Source organism: Thermobia domestica, chromosome 7 (assembly GCF_964235325.1).
Source record: "Thermobia domestica chromosome 7, izTheDome1.hap1.1, whole genome shotgun sequence".
NCBI classification, from domain to species: Eukaryota; Metazoa; Arthropoda; class Insecta; order Zygentoma; family Lepismatidae; genus Thermobia; species Thermobia domestica.
The window spans coordinates 149,623,365-149,643,569 of NC_137460.1; the positions used below are offsets into that span (position 1 = coordinate 149,623,365).

Genomic DNA, 20,205 nt, shown 5'->3' on the forward strand with positions numbered 1-20,205 from the left:
TGGCATACTCTGCAGTCGCCTTAATTTAAAAAAGCTCACATGTCCAAGTCCAGAATCAAAGTATTACTGATTGTGTTTTTCGAGAAGAAAAGTGTGGTCCGCTCGGAATTTGTGCCGAAAGACAGACAGTCAATGGAGCCTTCTGGAGAAAGAAGTGGAAGTGTTAAAACGATTGAAGAGACGGGTTAGCCGAGTGCGACCAGAAATTGCTGCCGATTGGAAGCTCCGTCATGACAATGCGTCATGTCACACCTGCTTCGTGGTTACAGAGTACCTGCCGTAAACTCATCACAACGATTCCTCAGCTTAACTACAGCCCGACCTTGCCCCTGCAGACATTTTCCTCTTCCCAGAATAAACAAAGCCTCGAAGGACACCACCAGCGTAACCCTATATGCTGTCAAAGCGGCTTGAACGCGTGCTCTGAAGGCTGTTCCAGTTGTTGACTTTTAGGGACCGTGTGCAACATGGAAAACTGGCGTGCAGAAGTGTGTTGACGTCAAGGAGTATACTTTGAAGACTACTAGAGGTTTTTTTGTAGCGATATCTGTAATAAATTTTGTTTTCATAATTTATTTTCGTTACTTAAAATACAGACCTTGTATAATTTACAAAAAAAAAAAAAAAAGATAAGACATCGCTGTTACTCCTAGCGGAATGGGAAGCAGAACGTGTAAAACGACTGCTATTAGCGTCGAATCCATAGTTTTCAGGGTCACTGAGATGAGGCGAAAAATAGGACACAAGTATAATAGTATATGATAGCCTACTGCGTCAACAATACACATGTCCTTATTTCATTTAACGTTAACCTTAAATTAATAATTCATTTTTGTTGAAAAGTACTGAACAAAAGTATTCCAGCAATTCAACACAACTCCAAATGCTTTGATGAATGACAAAGTGGTTTATTTTTATGGACGTACAGTAAAACTTTGTGTTGGGCTAAATATATATTTATTTTATCGATTTTCGTAGCGTGGTATTATTTTAACCCTCCATAGCACGCGTGATCAATCGTAACATCAAGGCACGCGCGCGGAGTCTCACTCCGCAATATTTATTTATCTTATTTTAATGTGTATTTTGTTTTGAAGCTATATTAAATTGTTTAATATTTTCTTTGCAATGTTTCTGACAATTCACCACGTATATTTTACAGCGCAAACTCCTTTAACGGTTATAAGAAAACTAAAATTTCTGTCAACAAGCCGATATCTCAACAAGCCCTTCTCAGTAGAAACAATATATTGCAAAACAATAGTTTGTTGATTGTTCTCTTTCTCTAATCTTTTGATGAGTGTTAAAAGTAAAGCGGTTCATCATTCAGGAAAAGAATGCCTGTGATTCAAAATGTTCTGAATGAAGAATGAAACGTTAATTAAGATATTGCAAATAAGTTAACTCAGGACATTTCGCAGACATTTTGAAAAAGGACATTTCTCAGTTTTCTAGATGTCCTTTCAACACGCTGGACACTCTTTGAAAAACAGTACTGTACTGCGAAAATCAGTACGTCTTGTCACGCTAGTTTAAGTCAACATTCAGCCTCCATCGGGTGAGTAGGAGAGAAAAATAAAATGTCCAAAATTACCTAGATCAGTGACGAATCCATAGTTTCCGGCGTCGGAGAAACGGTGGACCCGTTTGAAACTACTTTCGGAGTATAGTACGTGCCTCAAGCTGGAAATTAGTCATGTCACTTTGATTAAAATCTTTATTCTAAGGGGGTAGGGAGAGTTCAAAATTTATGCTTAATATAGAATATCATATTATGAGTTGTTATCATTACACTTTCATTAAAATTTGTATTCTAAGGGGAGAAAGAGGCTTCTAAAAGTTTCCACAAAACTATTCTACCTATGGGAAGAACGGACATTTCAGAGATCTAACGTAGGTTTTAATGATGATAGTTTGTTTAAAATGGTATTCAAAGGAGGGAGCGGTAGCCAAAATGTATGCGAAAAAGTTTGTATCTTGCGATCGTATCAACTTTCCACAAATCCTTTCTTCCCGTCGAAGAACAGGCTTAAGCTAGTGTAGTGACGTAAAAATAATCGAAAACTGCTGAAATTTGTATAGAAATCATTTTTGGGGTGGTTGAAATCTATAGTGACTCTCCCAATGCTATTACAATTCAAGTTCAGCCCTTAGTGGTGGTAAGACACCTTTATCACGCCCTAGGATAAGGTATGAAAGGGAGTGACATTTAAAAATAATAGAGAACGATTGATATTAGTTAAGAATCCGTAGTTTTCGAGGTCGCTGAAATGAACAGTGACACTTCTAATTCCGTTTAGATTCAAGTGCATCTTCCACCGGCATAAGAGCGAGAGGGGGTGAAAATAAAATGTTTAAAACAAATGACAGAGTATTGTCGAATCCATAGTTTTCGCGGTCATTAATTGATTGGTGACCATTCCGATGACATGTAAGTGCAAGTTTTGTCAAGAACTTGTATTTCAGCTGGCCCGGGAATTCACAGCTTGTATGTGTATTATATATATATATATATATATATATATATATATATATATATATATATATATATATATATATATATATATATATATATATATATATATATAAAATCTCGGGTGTTCTCTCTGTGTATGTATGTTCCAGCATAGGTCTGTAACGCCTAGAGCAATTTCCCAGACTTTTTCCAACCCTAGTGTTCTTTAATTTTTTCTCTTTTACATTATGAACATTCTTTATATGTTTATGTATTGAACAGGTATATAACGGACGAACACAATTTAGGAAAAGGCAGAAATCACTAAAAGCTCGCGAGATCCCTCGTGACTAAGCAGTTAGTATACATGCCTTTTGCGTAACAGATCCGGGTTCGATTCCCGGCGGTAGCTCACGTGATTCGGGTCCCACATAAAGTTGTAGGTCCCTAATCTCCTATAGCGTCGCTGTTGCAGGGGATGCTAAGTTAAAAATAAAATCAAAATCGTTTGGAGCGCGTGGCTACATTCCTGGATGTGCAAGATGATGGTTACCACACATTTCTATATGTAATGTAGTATTTTAATGCTCCGAGTTTAGTTTTGATGAAAACGACTGATGTGTTGTACTCAGCTTGTATGTATTATATTAGGAAGGAATATACATCAGAAATTATAAATGTATTTACAAAGTTTTAAAAATAAAATGAACAGTTGTAGTAGTTAATTCCCTCCTTAGATACATGCTGTTCGGAAGCAATGATGCCCATGAAACGAGAAATGTCTCGTCTCGAAAACGTGACGATAAGAGCATTTGTAAATTCGAGACGAGACGACGTTACATGGTTCATAATATTAAATTGATAATGTGATTGTTCGAACACACAGAACATTTTATCAACATTTAAAGATACACAAGTCATTATACAATATACCCCAGTAATACATATAGTTTAAATGTTGTATCACGCCCTTTATGGACATCTGAAGACGCGAAAGGAATCTGATGAACTTCTAGATGAAATTGTTAAAAAAAATCAGGGTGTACATTTTCTACATAAATTTACAAAACGAGACGAAAAAAAAAATCTCGAGAATCAAGACGAGAAAAAATTCTTCGAGAGTCAAGACAAGACAAGACGAAAAGTGCAATGCTATTCAGAAGTACGGCTATATATCCAGGCCCGTATCCAGGGGGGTCTACCCCCCTAAATTTTTGCTAGTCCCCCTAAAATTTTCACGGTAGGCTTGCAAATGAACTATAATATGGTTGAATCGGCTCCCCCTAACTTCAGCCGGACCCCCCTCAACATTTTTGGGCTGGCTAGCGGCCTGTATATGTCTACACGTGCGTACTGTATATATAAGTTGTATATAATGATTTCTCTTTTACATACTGACAGGGGGCACGGTGGTTCAGTGGTAGATCGCTTAACTCTTGTGCGTGGGGTTCCTGATTCGTTCCCCCAGTCAAGTAAGTTTGTGGTGGACAACGTCGTGTCTATGTTCTTTCTCGGGTATGCTCGTTTCCTTCCACATTGTCATTCCACCAATTCTTCCATTATTACCCACTTGCTTTAATCATCCGTCTCCCTTAGCCTAAAGGACATAATCGTGGGACGTTAAACGGAAATGTTTCATTTTTTCATTTTCAAAAGAAATATCATATGCTAATTCAATTCTCTTCCTTCACTTTGCGGAAAAGTTTTCAGGTTTTCCAACTAAATTAGGTATTCATATGAATTATACACTTCATATTTGTGGTTATCGTCCTGCAGCTTAAAAGAAACACTCGATAATAATAAAATTTCCCTTCTTTCATTTGAAATTTCAGAACGGTGGTTTAGTAGTAGAGTGCTCACCGCAAGAGCAAATGTCCCTGGTTCGATCCCAGCCATGTAAGTTCTTCCATTTGCTCCCACATTGTCATTCTATCAATTCTTTCATAAACATTCACTTTCATTAATCGTCTGTCTTTTTTATTCTGAAGAGTATAAATACGGGACATTAATTTAGTAGCTTTTTAATGTACGCTTAATTCTAGCTTCATTCAAAAATGTTCGTATTATAATTAAGTTCGAATGAAATTGTATATTAATATCAAGCTTCAAAAGAAGCTTGTTAACCAAGATCGATTTTTTAAAAGAATAAAATACGTAACACTTGTACTCTGATATGATCCGTTGAAATGCATGTTTTTCCGGTACTCAAACCGTGCGTTCTTTGTCTTTTTTAACGTATCTTCTTCACAAAGTAAATTTTCATAATCATGTATGACCTGAATTACAGTTAGTGAATGAAAGATGGAGACGAAGCACAAGGAAGAATACTTTTTTTTTTTTTGCATGAATGCTGACAAGTCCATTTAAGTACTCATTTAATATATATAGGGTGTTTCAAAAAACACACCGACAACGTTTGGGAGGTGATTCTTGACACCAAGATAAAGCAAAAAGTATAGACCAATCTGGGTGCACAAATGCTTCCTTTCGGAGTTATAGGCTACCAAAAACTTGATAAAATGAACTTTAAAGTCCGTAGTTTCAATACTATGGGACATACCGTAATCGAGTCAAGACTTCACTTAAGAATTAGTATGTGCCCTATGCAAATATCCATGTTTCAGAATCCCGTGGTATTTCCGCAACAAATTTTATTGAGATAGTTTTGCTACGGGCATATAATTTGAAGTATTTATCAACTACCTCTACAAAAATTGTGGGTAGTATCTCTCTCCATGGATCGAACCAGAACCATGTGTCTGTATGAATATCCATTTGACAGCTAATATCCATTTGATATTGGGCTGCTTGGAAACTTACAACTGTAGTGTTCTAGCATGTAGTATTATATTTTGGCTCGTAAATGTAGAAGAGGTAAGAGAAAATAGGATTATTTCTGGGGCTGAAAGGCTTGGCTAAACTGTGCCAAGTCACTTTTTGGCCGAAATTGAGTTATATATATACAGGGTGGCCCAAAAGTAGGTATACCATCAACTCATTGCTTTTTATATCGTTTCTTATTGTTATCCATCAGGTAAACTTGGTTCTTTATTATTTACTCTTAATGTCTTTTTACTTATATCTTAAGCTCGAAACTGATGATATGCCATCCAGCCAAGCAAATAAACCTATAAGCTAGAATGTAATACTTGATCAATGTAGGGGTGTATACCTACTTTTGGGCTACCCTGTATATATATATATATATATAATTATTTACTTGCATTAGTACGAGGAACACTAGGAAAGTTTTGAGATGCGGACAACTAGAACGCAGTAAACAATTTGGTTAGATGAGATTGGCTTTAAAAATAATAAGAGATTGAGGATTGAGAAATTCTCAAGTAGAATAAATACATTTAAAAATAATATCTATTAGGGAATCTTTAAATGTATTTATTCTACTTGAGAATTTCCGTTGGAGGATTCCGACTCCAGTATCATCTTTAATACGGCTAGGTCTTCAGCTAGTTCGTCGTTCCTTTATATCTAAATACATATCTCCTATCACTGTTTGTGCATTTTCGAAAATTGTAAAAATTACAGTAGTCATGTGATAAATGTGCATGGTGGGAGGTCCAAGAGGAAGATGGAGAAATACGACAATTAATGAACTGTAGTTTTTGTTGTTTCAAGAAATTGCGGTCTTCACTTGGAATATTTTTACTATTTTTTTCTTTGAATTATGTACAGGGTGTTTCAAAATGAATATTAGGATTTTAAGGCGTCGTAGTATTTATTACAATTGAATTACAATTATAAATAATACATGCAAATGGAAGAGCAACTCAAGCAATTTTGTATTGTTTCCTCTGTCTGTTGTTAAAAGGCGTTAGTAGCAAAGATGACGACTAGTGAGCAGAAAGCTTTCGGTTTTTGCAAAATGTAAAACACAAAATCTGTAGTTACAATGCAACGTGGTTTCCGTATTAAGTTCAGTTACAACCCACCAAAGTGATAATAACATGCGTAGATGGTATCATCAGTTTGAAAACACCGACCGTCTGTGCAAAGGGAAGAGTACAAGATGATCAAGAGTGAGTGAAGAACGTGTTGAACGAGTAAGAGAGTCTTTTCACGCGTAGCTTCAAGAAATCAATTCGGAAGACTAGTCATGAATTAGCAATTCCAGTGACGTCTGTGTGGAGAATTTTAAGAGATTGAGGAAGTTAAGAAAGAGGGTTGAAGCGGTTGTTGCAACAATTACTCCAAACACAGTGATCAAAGTTTGGGAAGAACTCGTCTATTGACTCGATGTATGCCGTGTAGAGATGCAAAAAAGCCGGTTTTTTTGAATCGATGGTTTTTTTCACATAAAAAGCCGGCTTTTTTGAAAAAAAAAACGAGAATTTTGGAAATTTTGGCTTTTTTCAACTTCATGATTTTTCTATCTAAATAGCTTTCTTATAGTATATTCTATAGTTAGATAAAAATTCCATGACCTGAATGTGATATTTCGCTCTGAAATTCACCATCAAGATGGATGGAGCACATGTTTTACGAATTAAAGCTAACATGAAGAATGTAGTATTTGAGGGTAATTTTAGAGGCTATTTAACTTTATTTTAACTTTTGAGTTATCGACATCTTTTTTCTTCTCTAGTTTGTCATCCGTGTTTCATTTCTAAGAGCTTTTAGTACTCTAGCTTCTAGCGCAAAAGTTAAACTTGCCCGTTTTTCTATTTATCCGTCAAAGCGTACGTTTTTCAATATATCCATCAAACCGTACTTCCACATTTCTGTTATACTGTAGCTGTGAAGTGATTTAGCAATAATTTTCCGGACACAACCTTGAATACCAATTTATACAAATAATCAGTAGCGGATTTAGAAAAGTACTTTAGGAGGGTTTTTTCTGATTGTTTCGTTTCCTAAAAAGTCCTAATTTTATTTGGGAAGTGCTTGAAGTTTATGAGTACAGGCATAACTAATATTTCGTTTCGTTTATATGTTTAGCAATAATCTTCCGGATACAACTTTAAAAATCATTTTATACTGAGAATCAGTGGCGGATTTAGAAAAGTATTTTGGGAAGGGTTTCTTACTAATGTTTAGTTTTTTTAAAACATTCGTAATTTTTATTTGACGGGAGCTTAAAGTTTATGAGTAAAGGCATAAATAATAGATATTTCGTTTGTTGCAGACATTCCGTAACTTTGGGGAACGGGCTTCAGTCCGAAAGACCGCCCCCCTAACCTTCGCAAAACTGTCACTGCTGGTAATTAGTAATAATAACGATTTAAAAACAATAAAAAAGGAAGTCGCCCAACTCACAGTACACGCACTATTTCTACATTCACAGATGGAATGAAGAAAAGCTTTGTCAGAATGGTCGAATGCTGGTTGAATCCCGGACTTCCCGATAGAAGCACAAAAGCTAATCACTCAGTCATGTTTGTTGTGCAGTTGTATTTAGCTTAACTTAAATATATTCCGTAGTCTTTTTTTTTGGGGGGGGGGGGAGTTCCGTAATGATATGAATCCCTCTTGTTAAAAATTCAGAAAACTTGAGGATTGGATAAACTGTGATGGTGGTTCTATAAAACTTAACTGTAGAATTTCAAGAATATACAGAACCAAAAGCTCTAGATGTGCAGCCTTTAAGTGTATCATATAAATCTAAGTATTTCTCTTATGTTTTATTTTAATTTTATTTTGTTTCAAAAAGAGGGTATGGAATATTTTGAAGTAAAAATACTACATACTATTTTGCTAGTTATTTGTGTATTCTTTAAAAAGAAGTGTTTACTTTTAGGGTTGGCTGATTTACACCAACTTTTTTTTTTTTTTTAATAACTGGTTTAAACCACAAAAATAAAAAGAATGAAAAATGCGAATCGTGTGAACTTCATGGTAACGTTTCCAGATATCAAACTACCTGCAATAGTTTTATTTCCCTTTCTCCTTTTAATCAAGGTGTCCCATGTTCAATTCTCGGTCGAACCACAATCCTTCTTTCATGCGTAACCCAAGTAGCGGTTCGGATGTCAGTTTAAGCGAAAGTCTTCTCCTTGATAACCTCGGTATTTCGTAAGGATGTTAAGCCTAAATATACAAAACAAACCAAATTGTATATTTCTACATGCCTGAATGCGTGTTATTTTATAAAGAAGCCAATATTGATAGAAATTGGCAAAATTTATCGATTGCCTACGTAGCTTCCAACATTAGCTTGGATTGGACTTTCAATGATATCTACGTACCGGTACTAAATTTGTAATTTAATACCTCAGTTTTAGCGTACTGATTATGGTACGTTGACCTTTAAATTTTACATGCAAAGCAATAACAGGATTTTCCCGTTATTGTCTTACATTTCAAGTAATGACGGGATTTTCCCAATGGCTAGGTCGGGAGATTCTCAACTTAAGAAATTTACTGACCGCACTTCTTTAAGCTTATGGGAGTTTTTCCGGCATAACCCCGCTGTTGTATAATAACATCAAGGCGAAACAAACAGGCTATTTCTGTGAATATGTAATATAAATACATAAAGCAAAAAATTAAGTCAAAAAAGCCTGGTTTAAACCAAAAAAGCCTGGTTTAAACATCCCCCCAAAAACGGGTTTTTGGCATTTTCAAAAACAACCACGGTTCTTGCCAACTCTGCTTACTTTTGTATATAGGAGGTTAAAAAATTCTTATTATATACATTGGTTAATCCTGTGGAATTCATAATGTAAATGTGTTGAAGAAAAATTGTTTGAAATATTTTTTCGAAATTCATAGTTTATTTTCGATGTTTTATATTATTATCAGCATCAACCACTAATTAAATGATTTTTTGTGTTATAGAGAAGCGATACAAAGTCTGTTTTATCAATTTAAAGCAGTATTTTGAAAAAAGCCCAAAATTTCCGAAGCAAAAAAGTAAAGCAGAAAAAACCGAGTTTTTTCCCAAAAAAGCCGGTTTTTTTCCGAGCCCTTGCATCTCTAATGCCGTGTGACGAACAGTTCTTACATTGAACATTTGTAGCGAAAACGGTTTGAAAAGCTTTTTCATTTGATATATTATTTATAATTGTTCGTTAAATGTAATAAATACTGCAAAGGCTTAAAACCCCCGATATTCATTTTTGAAACACTGTATAATATACGTATATTTTTTTTGAAAAATATAGTCAAAAGAAGAGGAACATACTTCAAGTGAGGAGGCGAAATTTCTTGAATATTATATTGACTGATTGACCTCGTGAGCCTCGAACATTCCGAAACACGAATTTGGTACAGTTAGCGATCTAACATGCAAAATCATGTAAAACCACCTCAGAAAAAAAAGTGTTCATCACAATATCTCACCTACAAGAGAAAAAACATATTTTTTTAAAAAAGTTTTACGTCCTACGGTTATGCCACGTAGGATAAAGTATATGAATGATCAATGATAGTGAATGATTATGAAGTGGTTGGTGGAATGAGAATGTGAGAAAAATGGGAGAGGCCGAGAAAGCTCACGGGCACGATAATATCTACCAGAAGCTCACATGTCCTGGGATAGAACCAAGATCCTCATCAGAGATGAACACTAGCACTGAACCACTGTGACACATTACCCCCATGAGTTAGGTAGCAGAAATAAATGACAGGTCCTCGACATCTTTTCCTAATCATTTCACTTTCGTTAATCATTCGTTTTCTTTAGCCTTGAAGACTTTTACGTGGGACGTTAAACTGAAGATTCCATTTCATGTTTTTTTTTTTTTTTGCGTTTTTTATTCACATCATTTTATAAGGATGAATGGACATTTGAAAATAAAACGTTTAGATAAAACAATTTAAGAAATAATTGTAATTACACTTGCTTCAAACTGATTGAATTCACATCAAGTTTTCAAATTATTCAGCGGAGGATATATATATATATATATATATATATATATATATATATATATATATATATATATATATATATATATAGGGTGGCCCAAAAGTAGGCATATAGTACAGTACTGATCAGCTCATTGCATTTTATATAATTTCTTATTGTTATCCATCAGGTAAACTTTCTTTCTGTACTATTTGTTCTTAATGTCTTTTTACTTATATCTTAAGCTTGGAAGAAGCCGAAGCAAATAAACCCATAAACTAGAATGTTACACTTGATCAATGGAGGGGTGTATACCTACTTTTGGGCCACCCTGTATATTTAATAATTAAAATAGGAAGAGGAAGTATACATACTTCACGCCCACCCCTTCTTAAGGCTCTTTCATCTAACACCTTTTGTAATTTCAATCCAGCATTGAATTCTCAAATCATCATCATCATCAATAATAATAATAATAATAATAATAATAATAATAATAATAATAATAATGCCAGTTTATTTCTATTCCCAGCAATACTTTTGTATACCATTGTAGTGCAGTTATTTTTACTCTATTTTTTTCCCAGCTTTGTTCTTAATGAAAACAGTTCGTATTCACTAGTTAGTCTTTGTACAGTATTTAATTTAATGTCTTTTCGTTATAACATTTATAAGGTTAAGAATGTAGTACATTTTTATCAGTAGCTTGTGCTCCCCTTTCTAGCTGTTCACGCCCTTGGGGACGCGATCACCAGATTAGGAACTATTGAACTAAAAAAAAAAGTTTTATGTGGTTGCCCTGCAATAGTTACTTTCTGGTTGTATTACTTACACATGGTAGAGGCATTGTGGTTCTGTAATAGTGCACAATACGAGTGCGAGGAAAGTCGGGTTAAAATGCAGGCCGTGTGAGTTTGTGGTAGAGTACCTCCCACATTTTCATTTCTCCAGTTTGTACGTAATTACTTTCTCTTGCTTTTATCATCCGCGTCCGTTAATTTAAATGGCACCCTGGCGTGGGACGTTTAACGTAAAGATCTCATTCCAAGAGAAGAAGAGAATTAGGAAAATTCTACTGTCCGCACGCGTACAAGTTATTTATCCAGCATTACGCGCAAATACCAGAATGGTATTCTGAACAAAGAACTAAATGAGATTGATGTTATAGGTCAGTGGTTCTCAACGTGGGTGTTAACGCCCCCCTTGCGTCATTTTCGTTTTCAGAGGGGGCGCTGGAACAAAGAGGGATGATAAACTATTTAGTGGGTGTTTGATGGAAGAGATGGCTAATGCAAAACAAATTATAGAAACAAAATTTCCTTATGTATAGTATTCATTCTTTGAGGCTAATATTAAGGATTGAAGCCTTTTCCTTGTTCTTGGACTGCTTCTTCCAAATCTCACGTTCAGCTTTGTGCATGGGTAGATTAAGTAAAGATGACGGGGCGTTCGGAACAATCTCATTTATCCAATGAGGCGCTACACTCGAAAAGTTGGTTACAGGTGATAATGTTCATCAGGGTGTCAGATTATAACATAATTAAAAGTTGAAATGTGTATGTTGAAAGGACAGAGTGGGACAGAAAAGTGAAAGAAGAATAAAAATTCATCACACTAGAATATTTCGAGATATAGAGAGTTCACATGTTGGAACATTTATAATTATTAAAGTGAGATTATGGATATCATTAATTAGTAATTTACAATGAGTCACATATGAAATACATGTTACATATGAATTACTGTAATTAATATGCACATTTCTGACAATAGTGTCACATTATTCCAAAAATATTAAGTGGGGAAATATCCTTCCCAACCTCAAGCATTTTGCGCTCTGGTGTTCGATCTTCAAAGGTCAGGATTTTTGAATTCTGATCGAACATAAAAATATGGTAAATAAGAGATCTTGACCTATTTAATTTAGTAATAAGTTTTTCTCATTTAAAAAAAATGATATATCAGTAGGGTTAATACCTATCATTATTTCTGGGAGGAACACGCACTTTAGCCATCGAAATTCATTTGCGATGGCATCCTTCCAACAGGTGGCCTACCACCCATGATCTATGATTAAACCTAAGAAACTGATGACACTACTGAAGTAACAAGACGAAAAAATCACATATTACGTAAATAAATATTTTATATAAAAATATATTTTAAGAAATCATACTTAATTGCATTGATGGCTTATTTCCCTCATTTCAGAAAGGTTGTATAAAATAAATAAACAAAGTAAACTCGGATTCTACCGTTTTGTTTTTCCTTCCTTCAAGGATCATGCCATGTAAATAGTATTTCTGAATTAATAGTGTTTTTATGACTAGCTAATTAAACAGTGTACAATAAAATAATTTGTGAAATATGTAATGATTTTCATCCAAAAAACAGTTGTAGTTCGTGCTTTTACCTTCTTGTAAAATGTTGTAACGTTACATGTATCACTATCAGTGAAGAGTATATGCCGTAATAAATTACACCATTATTCCTTCAAATAACTGAAATTTCGGAGAAACTGACACAAGTAATTTATAAGTAGTATGTATGTGACAGAACTGTCTGTCATTGTTAGGAACATGGTGTTACTGTTAGAACATAAATAACAATAGATACTATCTGTTAAATAACATTTTTTTTTTTTACATGTAGAGGACATAAATAAATAAGCGGACTATATTTCATACCAAAATAAAAGTTCCCAATTAATATTAGCAATCAATGACATACTTTTCAGTGCCGTATATATATATATATATTGAGAACTATACATGGCAATTTAACCTCACACATCATTTTGTTCAACGGTATGTCATCTATCATATGATTTGAGTATTGACGTTGGACATGATTTCACTTTAACAGAAATTGAAGCTTAAGAGTTAATGATAATGTTGAACTGTATCACACTAACATACGATGTACTACTGTCTTCTTGTAAGTCAAATGAAGAACTTGATGATGGTACACTTCAGTATCAGTTTCACCTTAATGGATAGTGTGGTTGTCGCACAGCATTAATTTTTAGAGTGTGCATTAACTTTTACTTTCATTTATGTGATTTTGTTCCACTTAATGAGATATATCGATTGGTACTTGTATCATGATGGGAGATTTTTTTTTCCCGTTAAACGCTAATAATATTGTAGAATTTGAGAGCTCTGACTCTCTTGATCTGTTCTTCTCCATGTGTTTTCAGTTATACGGTTTTGTTCAAGTGCCTTTTATTTGTTTCTTGATTTATTTAATTTAAGACAGAGTACAATCGCAAATTATACCAATACACGAATCAAATTATTTATAGTCATAACAAACGGCAATTACAGGATAGAAAAATGAAATGGAGTGAAATCTCGGCAGAAAGTCCACGGATATGCGGCTAGGCTAAAGGGAGACGTTGATGATGAGAATGAATGAAATGGTGGAATGAAGAAAAAGGGAGGAAACGGGAGGATCCCGAGAAAACCCACGCACACGGTGTTTGTCCACAACAAAATTCACTTGGCCCGAGCTGGGATCGATCCAGGGACCCTAAGCATCAGAGGTGAACGCCCTCCCACTGAACCACCGCGGCCCCGCAATTACAGGATAGGTCACGTAATAACGATAGGTACGGCTCGGTAGAGTCACCGATTGCGAGAATGCCTAAAGAATGTACATTTAAAAGATAAACTATAAATCCGGTTTAGGTCACATTTAACACACACACACACACACTTCAAGTCCAAAGAGAGACGTACTGCAATCATTCGATTTCATAGAGCTGGACAAGATGAGATGAAAAGTCTAGACTCGTACGCGAAGTTTTCGAGCAAGTGGAGGAAAACTACTTTTTTTGTGAATCCAAAAATAAATGCTGTACAACAACTACACCACCTGTTAATACAAAACTGATCCTGAAGTAGGCCTACACCCTCATCAAGTTTTTTATTATGACACTAGCAAGACCACAGTACATGAGAGAGAGTACAAAATTATTATTAGGATCACTCAAGTGAGATTTACAATATCATTGTGTTGTTAATATGTCCGTTACTCCACACGATAACTCTTGAACGGAAGTCATTTTGTAAAATTCTTTTTTCACAATAGATAGCTAGAGTTATCATCTCGCCCGTGTTCGTTAATGAAGTCAATCTGTTAACGACTTGACGGGTAACGGTGATATTAATGATAGCTATCCATATCTCATTTTCAACTATTGAAACGAAAGCAGTGCAAGTTACACATCTCGCTGTTAGATGATAGCAGGCATGGCAGGTATCCTCCAGCGGTTGACATCTACTGGACGAAATTGATACTTATAGTGCGTAATAGTGTTAAGCGGTCCACCAGTTTATGAAGTTTGGTCAAACTATAATAGTGTCCAAAAACAGTGTATCAAATCATATATGAGTCATATATTACTCGATAGATGGCGTTGAGCTGAGTAGAATATGTTTGAGGGAAATTTCTCATTCGTATTTTTGAGAAAATCAGAAAAACTAAGTTTTATGGCACTAAAAAGTATTTCGTTCGTTGCCAAAAATAATTGGTAGTTGGCGTGGGAGACGCGGTTTCGATTCCTGTTGGAAGCCCATGTGGTTCGGACCCCATGTTAAGCTGTAGATCCACGTCTCGTATAGCCACGCTACTGAAAGGAATGCTAAACTCAAATTAGAATATGTTGAAACAGTTCGTGTATTCATTGTTTACTGTATATGTAAAATAATAATAATAATAATAATAATAATAATAATAATAATAATAATAATAATAATAATAATAATAATAATAATATAATTAATAATTCAACAGATTGCATTTTTATTGTTTATCATCTTTTTGTCCGTAATACGCATACTGCTGTGACACACACATTCCTAACAGTGACGCAAAGATAATACTTATAATCTCATTTTAAAAAATGAATTTAATGCCTCGGTACTATTAATTTTACAGTCAACTCTTGAACGTAAATTCTAAGCTTCTGTTAAAACCGTGTTATGGGCTAAAGTGACAATAATCGAAAAGAAAACCACAACTGAAAGTTCGATGTTTACGGAAAATAGACATGAATAAAAGGAGATGTCATTGTTTACAGTGTAAATTAGCGATGGCAAATCATGCAATGAAATTGCAATTTTTAATGTAAAATTTAAAAATATAAAGAACACAATTTTCATTATACTGTATTAGATATGTTTGTGTAAAAGTAAAAGAGGCACTTCTTTTCGTATGCAAATAAGCTGACCTCGTATTTTAGACTAATACTTTTTTTCTGTACCTACCTGAAATAATGCAGTCATGGTGAGTCCTACTTGCTGCTGAAGAAGGGGTGAAATCAACAAGGGAAGAAGATCAAGGGTTTATATATCGTATCTCGTTTGCCTTCCAGCAAGTAGAAAGCTTCAGGGTCAGTCAGTTAGAAACACGAGATAGAACCGGCGTTGCCAAGCATTCAAATCATCCCTTGAACAAGGTGGAGGGAAAGAGAGGGTACTAAACAAGAACATGTTTACCCTACCTTTTCGTGTATGTAATTTTGTTTAAATTTATTAGTCTGGTTAAAAAATAAGCGATGACAGCATCTTCGTTATAAAACAGGGAATAAATAATTCGGTGGATAAATGATCATCTTCATTGAGTATCTTTGACATGTTTAAGGAAAAATAGGAGAAGAATCTTCTTTCATAAAGTATACTTTATTCCTCGTTTTATCTACTTAACATTTTGATTCTACAATACACACGTGGGAAGTTAAAGAAAGCCGAAGGGGTCAATCTACCCTATTCAGAAAAATATGCTTTGCATGTTAATGGTAGTTTCGGTATTTTATTTTACAACACCTGTTAGGCCTGTAGATCAGCCGGTTTGGCTTAATGGCTTGACTTGGTTTCTATGCTGTTTGTTGCTGACGTAGAGAAAGGTTAATTCGAACATTATTCCCACTTGTACTTTAAAATATCACACATCTTTGCAGTAAATAACAGAGGAGAGCAACAGAAAATGTTTTAAAAATTAACTGAAGAAAATAGTAAAACTACGATTATCACAACTTTCGTTTTCAATAGTGGCTTCTAAAGAAAAAAAAAAAAATTTGAGACGTTAACTTAGTTTGATGTAGGATAGAACTTTCATTAGAATTGAACTCGGTTCTCCCTTCACCAAATGCGAAAATGCTAACTGTATATTCATGAGAAGGTGTAATATATATGCTTTTCCGATTTATAATATTTGGTTTTCCCAAACTTAGAGACGAAGAAAAAATTAGTGATCGCCAATATAATACTAGAGCCACCAGTACCCCAAAATTACATTTAATACGTGAGTCGTTCAATATATGTTTCCCTAAGCTGTAAAAAAAAAAAAAAAAAAAAAAAAAAAAAAAAAAAAAAAAATTAAAGTTACATTTGTAAACTATTCGTACATATGTAGGTGGGCCCTTTCACACCTCTCCATGTAATCCCTATTGGGATTCAGGCATTTGTCTCACTGTTACACCAATTTGTCCAAATCCTTTGCAGAAGATGAAAACGACTCTGGCTATTTAGCCCTTTCCTCACATTCTGCTTTACTATTCTTTGTTCATCACCAGTTGACAGGAGACCCAGGTGGCTTATGTCGAACCTGAACTCTTCTTCAGGGAAACGTAATTTGACATAAGCGACCCTTTCTCTTCTTCTTGACGATAACACCCATCCTCACTCAATACGCAAACAAGAAACAAGCTGTCCTACTCTCCATATTTAGTCTCAGTTTAGCGCCGAGTTATTTCCATCTTTTTCCTGTATTAAAATTGACATTGTAAGATGAACGTTTCGAAATAGATGAAAAAGTAAAGCAGAATATGAGGAAAGTGCTAAATAGCCAACGCCCTGATTTTTTTTTTTTTTTTTTTTTTTTTTGTTTGCCAACGCCCTAAATAGACAAGTGCCTGAATCTCAATGGGAATTATGTGCAGAAGAGAGGAAGGACTCACCTACACATGTGTGTATATATAGTTTACAAATGTATCTTAATATGTAATATACAGGGTGGTAAGAAACTATTTGAACAAACTTCAGGAGCTGATTCCCGACACTGAAATTAGCAAAAAAAAAAAAAAAAGTCCTTTGGAACTTTGCTCAGTGAGGGATAGTTTTGGCGATATAAGATGCCGAAAGCGTGGGAAAAATAAACTTCAGAGCGCCGTAATTCAAAAGAATGCAACATAGAGAGTGTGGTTTAGAACATGACACTCACTCAGTCATACCTACTCGATTTAAAAATGTATGTTTCAAATCTCCGCAAGAGGTGTGCGAGGTATTCCCCAACGGAACTTATGGATTCCCTATAACCTGGCAAGTAATCCGTATGTTCCTTTCGGGAATCCTTTGTGTGTTGTTGAAATGAAGATGGCATCATATTGGACAATAAAAGCTTTAATTAAATTACGAGGATTCTAATAAGAGAAGTTCGGGAGAAAGCACTCGCCTGCAGAGAAAACAAGCATACCATTTGAAGAACCAATTCATGGTGATTACAACAAACTAAGAAAATTCTTGTACGGTTGAGAACTGTTTGAGAGATTCAACTTAGAAGTTTATATGATAAAATGAATATATGCGCATTTAAACGCGTTACGTGCAACATTATTAGCAACGAATATTGACATACGAATTGAAATCTATCGGAGGTAACAGAAAAAATACTGTTTTGCAATAACTAACGGGTTCGTTAGTTAAAATTAGTCATTATAATGTTTATAATAATGATAGGTTAGAGATGAAAATTAATTACTGTTGTTCTTCTGTTCTATGAAGAATTGACGCAGCAAAGACTTCCTTGCACCATGAACATTTTATATGTGCAATTGCGTTGCATCCGTCAAGGGAACAGTTCGCATAACCAAAGCAAAAACCAAGTTCGACAGGTGATTCAAAAGGTATATAATTTGTTCGGTGACCTGCTTTGTGGAACGCAAACTGAAATAATCCAGTGATGTATCGTGGTGATCGGAACTGATTCATTAGCATGGACACGAACTTTAATGGTTTCGTTGGTACATCATAACGTCCGTATGAACAAGTTTCGTACTATCTACAAATCTCCTGCCATAATCTTTGATTGGTCGGAATCCAAACACATGAAATGGTTGTACAAATCGTGTGCAGTTCTTTGGTGTATTCTGAACCATTTCGTCTTAGCCATCCGTCATCCAATTTGCAATGGACAATTTGTCTGTGAATGGACCTCAGTGATCAAGCAGTAGCAAGTTCAAACCATCAGGCTTCGCCATGGGAGAGAATACTTCGGTTATATACGATGGCAATCGTACATTTAACGCTGAATCTCTCGAAAAGTTCTCAACCGTACACGACTTTTATTAGCTTGTTGTAATCAGCATGAATTGGCCTTTCAAATGGCATACTTAGTTTCTCTACAGGCAAGTGCTTTCTTCCAAACTTCCATTGTAAATGTGATTTTTCGTAATTCTTAAATAGGAGAGACCGGCCCAAAATGACATACATCAACTTTATATTTGAATATTTCCTCAGAATAAGTTTAAAACTTCCTCGCTTTTTTGTGAATGCTTATTTGGAATGTTGTTTGAATATTGACGTGGAGAGCAGTAAGATTGTTTATTGTTAAAGTTCTTATTTTTAGATTTTTTAAAAAAGTTCCGAAAGTCTATTCTGCTCTGCCTACCCGGACAAAATAGCACACTACCTTGCTTCTATGAAACATATAAACAAAAGTATACGATTAATACCGGTACTGATTAATAGAAAAACGTACAGAATGGCTAAAGAAACATTTTCGAACAAATACAATTAACTATATCAATGTAGGCCTAAACTTTATTTACAAAACAACCTAAAAATTATGAACATGTTAAAAGAAATTAAAGAATATTAAAGAAATTAAAAATATGTTTCAGGATTATGCCAACAACACACAAAATGAAAACTGAAAATGATGCATAAGTATAGCTCAACTTTCGCAGACTTCACAAACATCTTGGCCCTTGGAGATAATCTAGCACATGCAGCGTGACTTCAGAGGAGACAAAACTGACAACACAATCAACCTTCTCCGGCTTTGGTCATACTGTAAAGTTCGTTACAGTAGATACATGACGCATCTTTATCATCTTCAGTGGCTTACAAATCCTTGGCTAAGGCACTAGACTTTTGTCGTTTTCATCACTAAGATCAATTAAGATCCTACTTTTCGTAGTTCTTTGTGATCTTTGTGCTGTAGGTTTAATTTTAGATTCGCTCTTTGCTTTCAGTTCCATGAGGTATAGACTACATGGGAGGAGTTGACTTTCTTTATGCATAGGCCTCTTTGTTTTCTATGTTCGCGTTTTCTTTGTAGCTCGTTGTACTGGATAAATGTGCTCAATGAAGGTGTTAGGAGAAACTGGTACAGAAACCTCTGAAACTCTTTCCTGCTCTGGTGTAGATGGACCGAGTTCCGAAGGGAAAATATCCCCAGCGGAAGTTGTGTTTTTATCTTGCGGGTTTGTGACTAACATTGTGCATTCAAATCCATACTCGGTTCACTTTCGTCCACTGGCTCAGGGCAATCCGTAGTAGCAGCTGGTAGATCCAAATGGTTTGGAAAAATACATTGGTTGAAAGGACATATGCTAGTTGCTATGAATCCATTAAGGGCATTGAGCATTGTTGCAGATTTCAAAAGCATTCGAAAACAATTTGACGATTTTACTAAGACTCACGGTTCTTCCTGGATGTGTTTTCACCCACCTTTCCATTTCTTGATTGTATATGTGGCAAATGTATTTGAAGAAAACTGCTTTAAACGCTTCAGAACTTCAGCAGATTAAGCCAGGGCAAAATTGCATAGTACAGTATTTACTATGCCATTTTGCCCTGATGCTCAGGGAAAACAAAAATTGGTAGCTGCACGTTATGTGAAAGCTTAACCTTGAAGTGTCTACGCTTAACCTGCCTTT

The 20,205-nt window shown here is 35.0% G+C and overlaps 2 protein-coding genes across 3 annotated transcripts in view; one reads left to right on the forward strand and one right to left on the reverse strand.

Annotated features, from left to right (window-relative positions):
• LOC145690483 (uncharacterized) overlaps window positions 1-15,686 on the reverse strand; it is a 34,767-nt gene extending 19,081 nt beyond the window's left edge. For both annotated transcript variants that reach the window (XM_081765406.1, XM_081765404.1), the window contains exon 1: window positions 15,533-15,686. In XM_081765406.1, the coding sequence (XP_081621532.1) occupies window positions 15,533-15,550 (18 nt within the window). In that variant the 5' untranslated portion in view covers window positions 15,551-15,686. The remainder of the gene's footprint in view (window positions 1-15,532) is intronic.
• Window positions 1-20,205, forward strand: part of sl (small wing phospholipase C gamma 1) — a 269,208-nt gene that overhangs the window by 151,654 nt on the left and 97,349 nt on the right. The gene's annotated exons all lie outside the window — the stretch shown is intronic.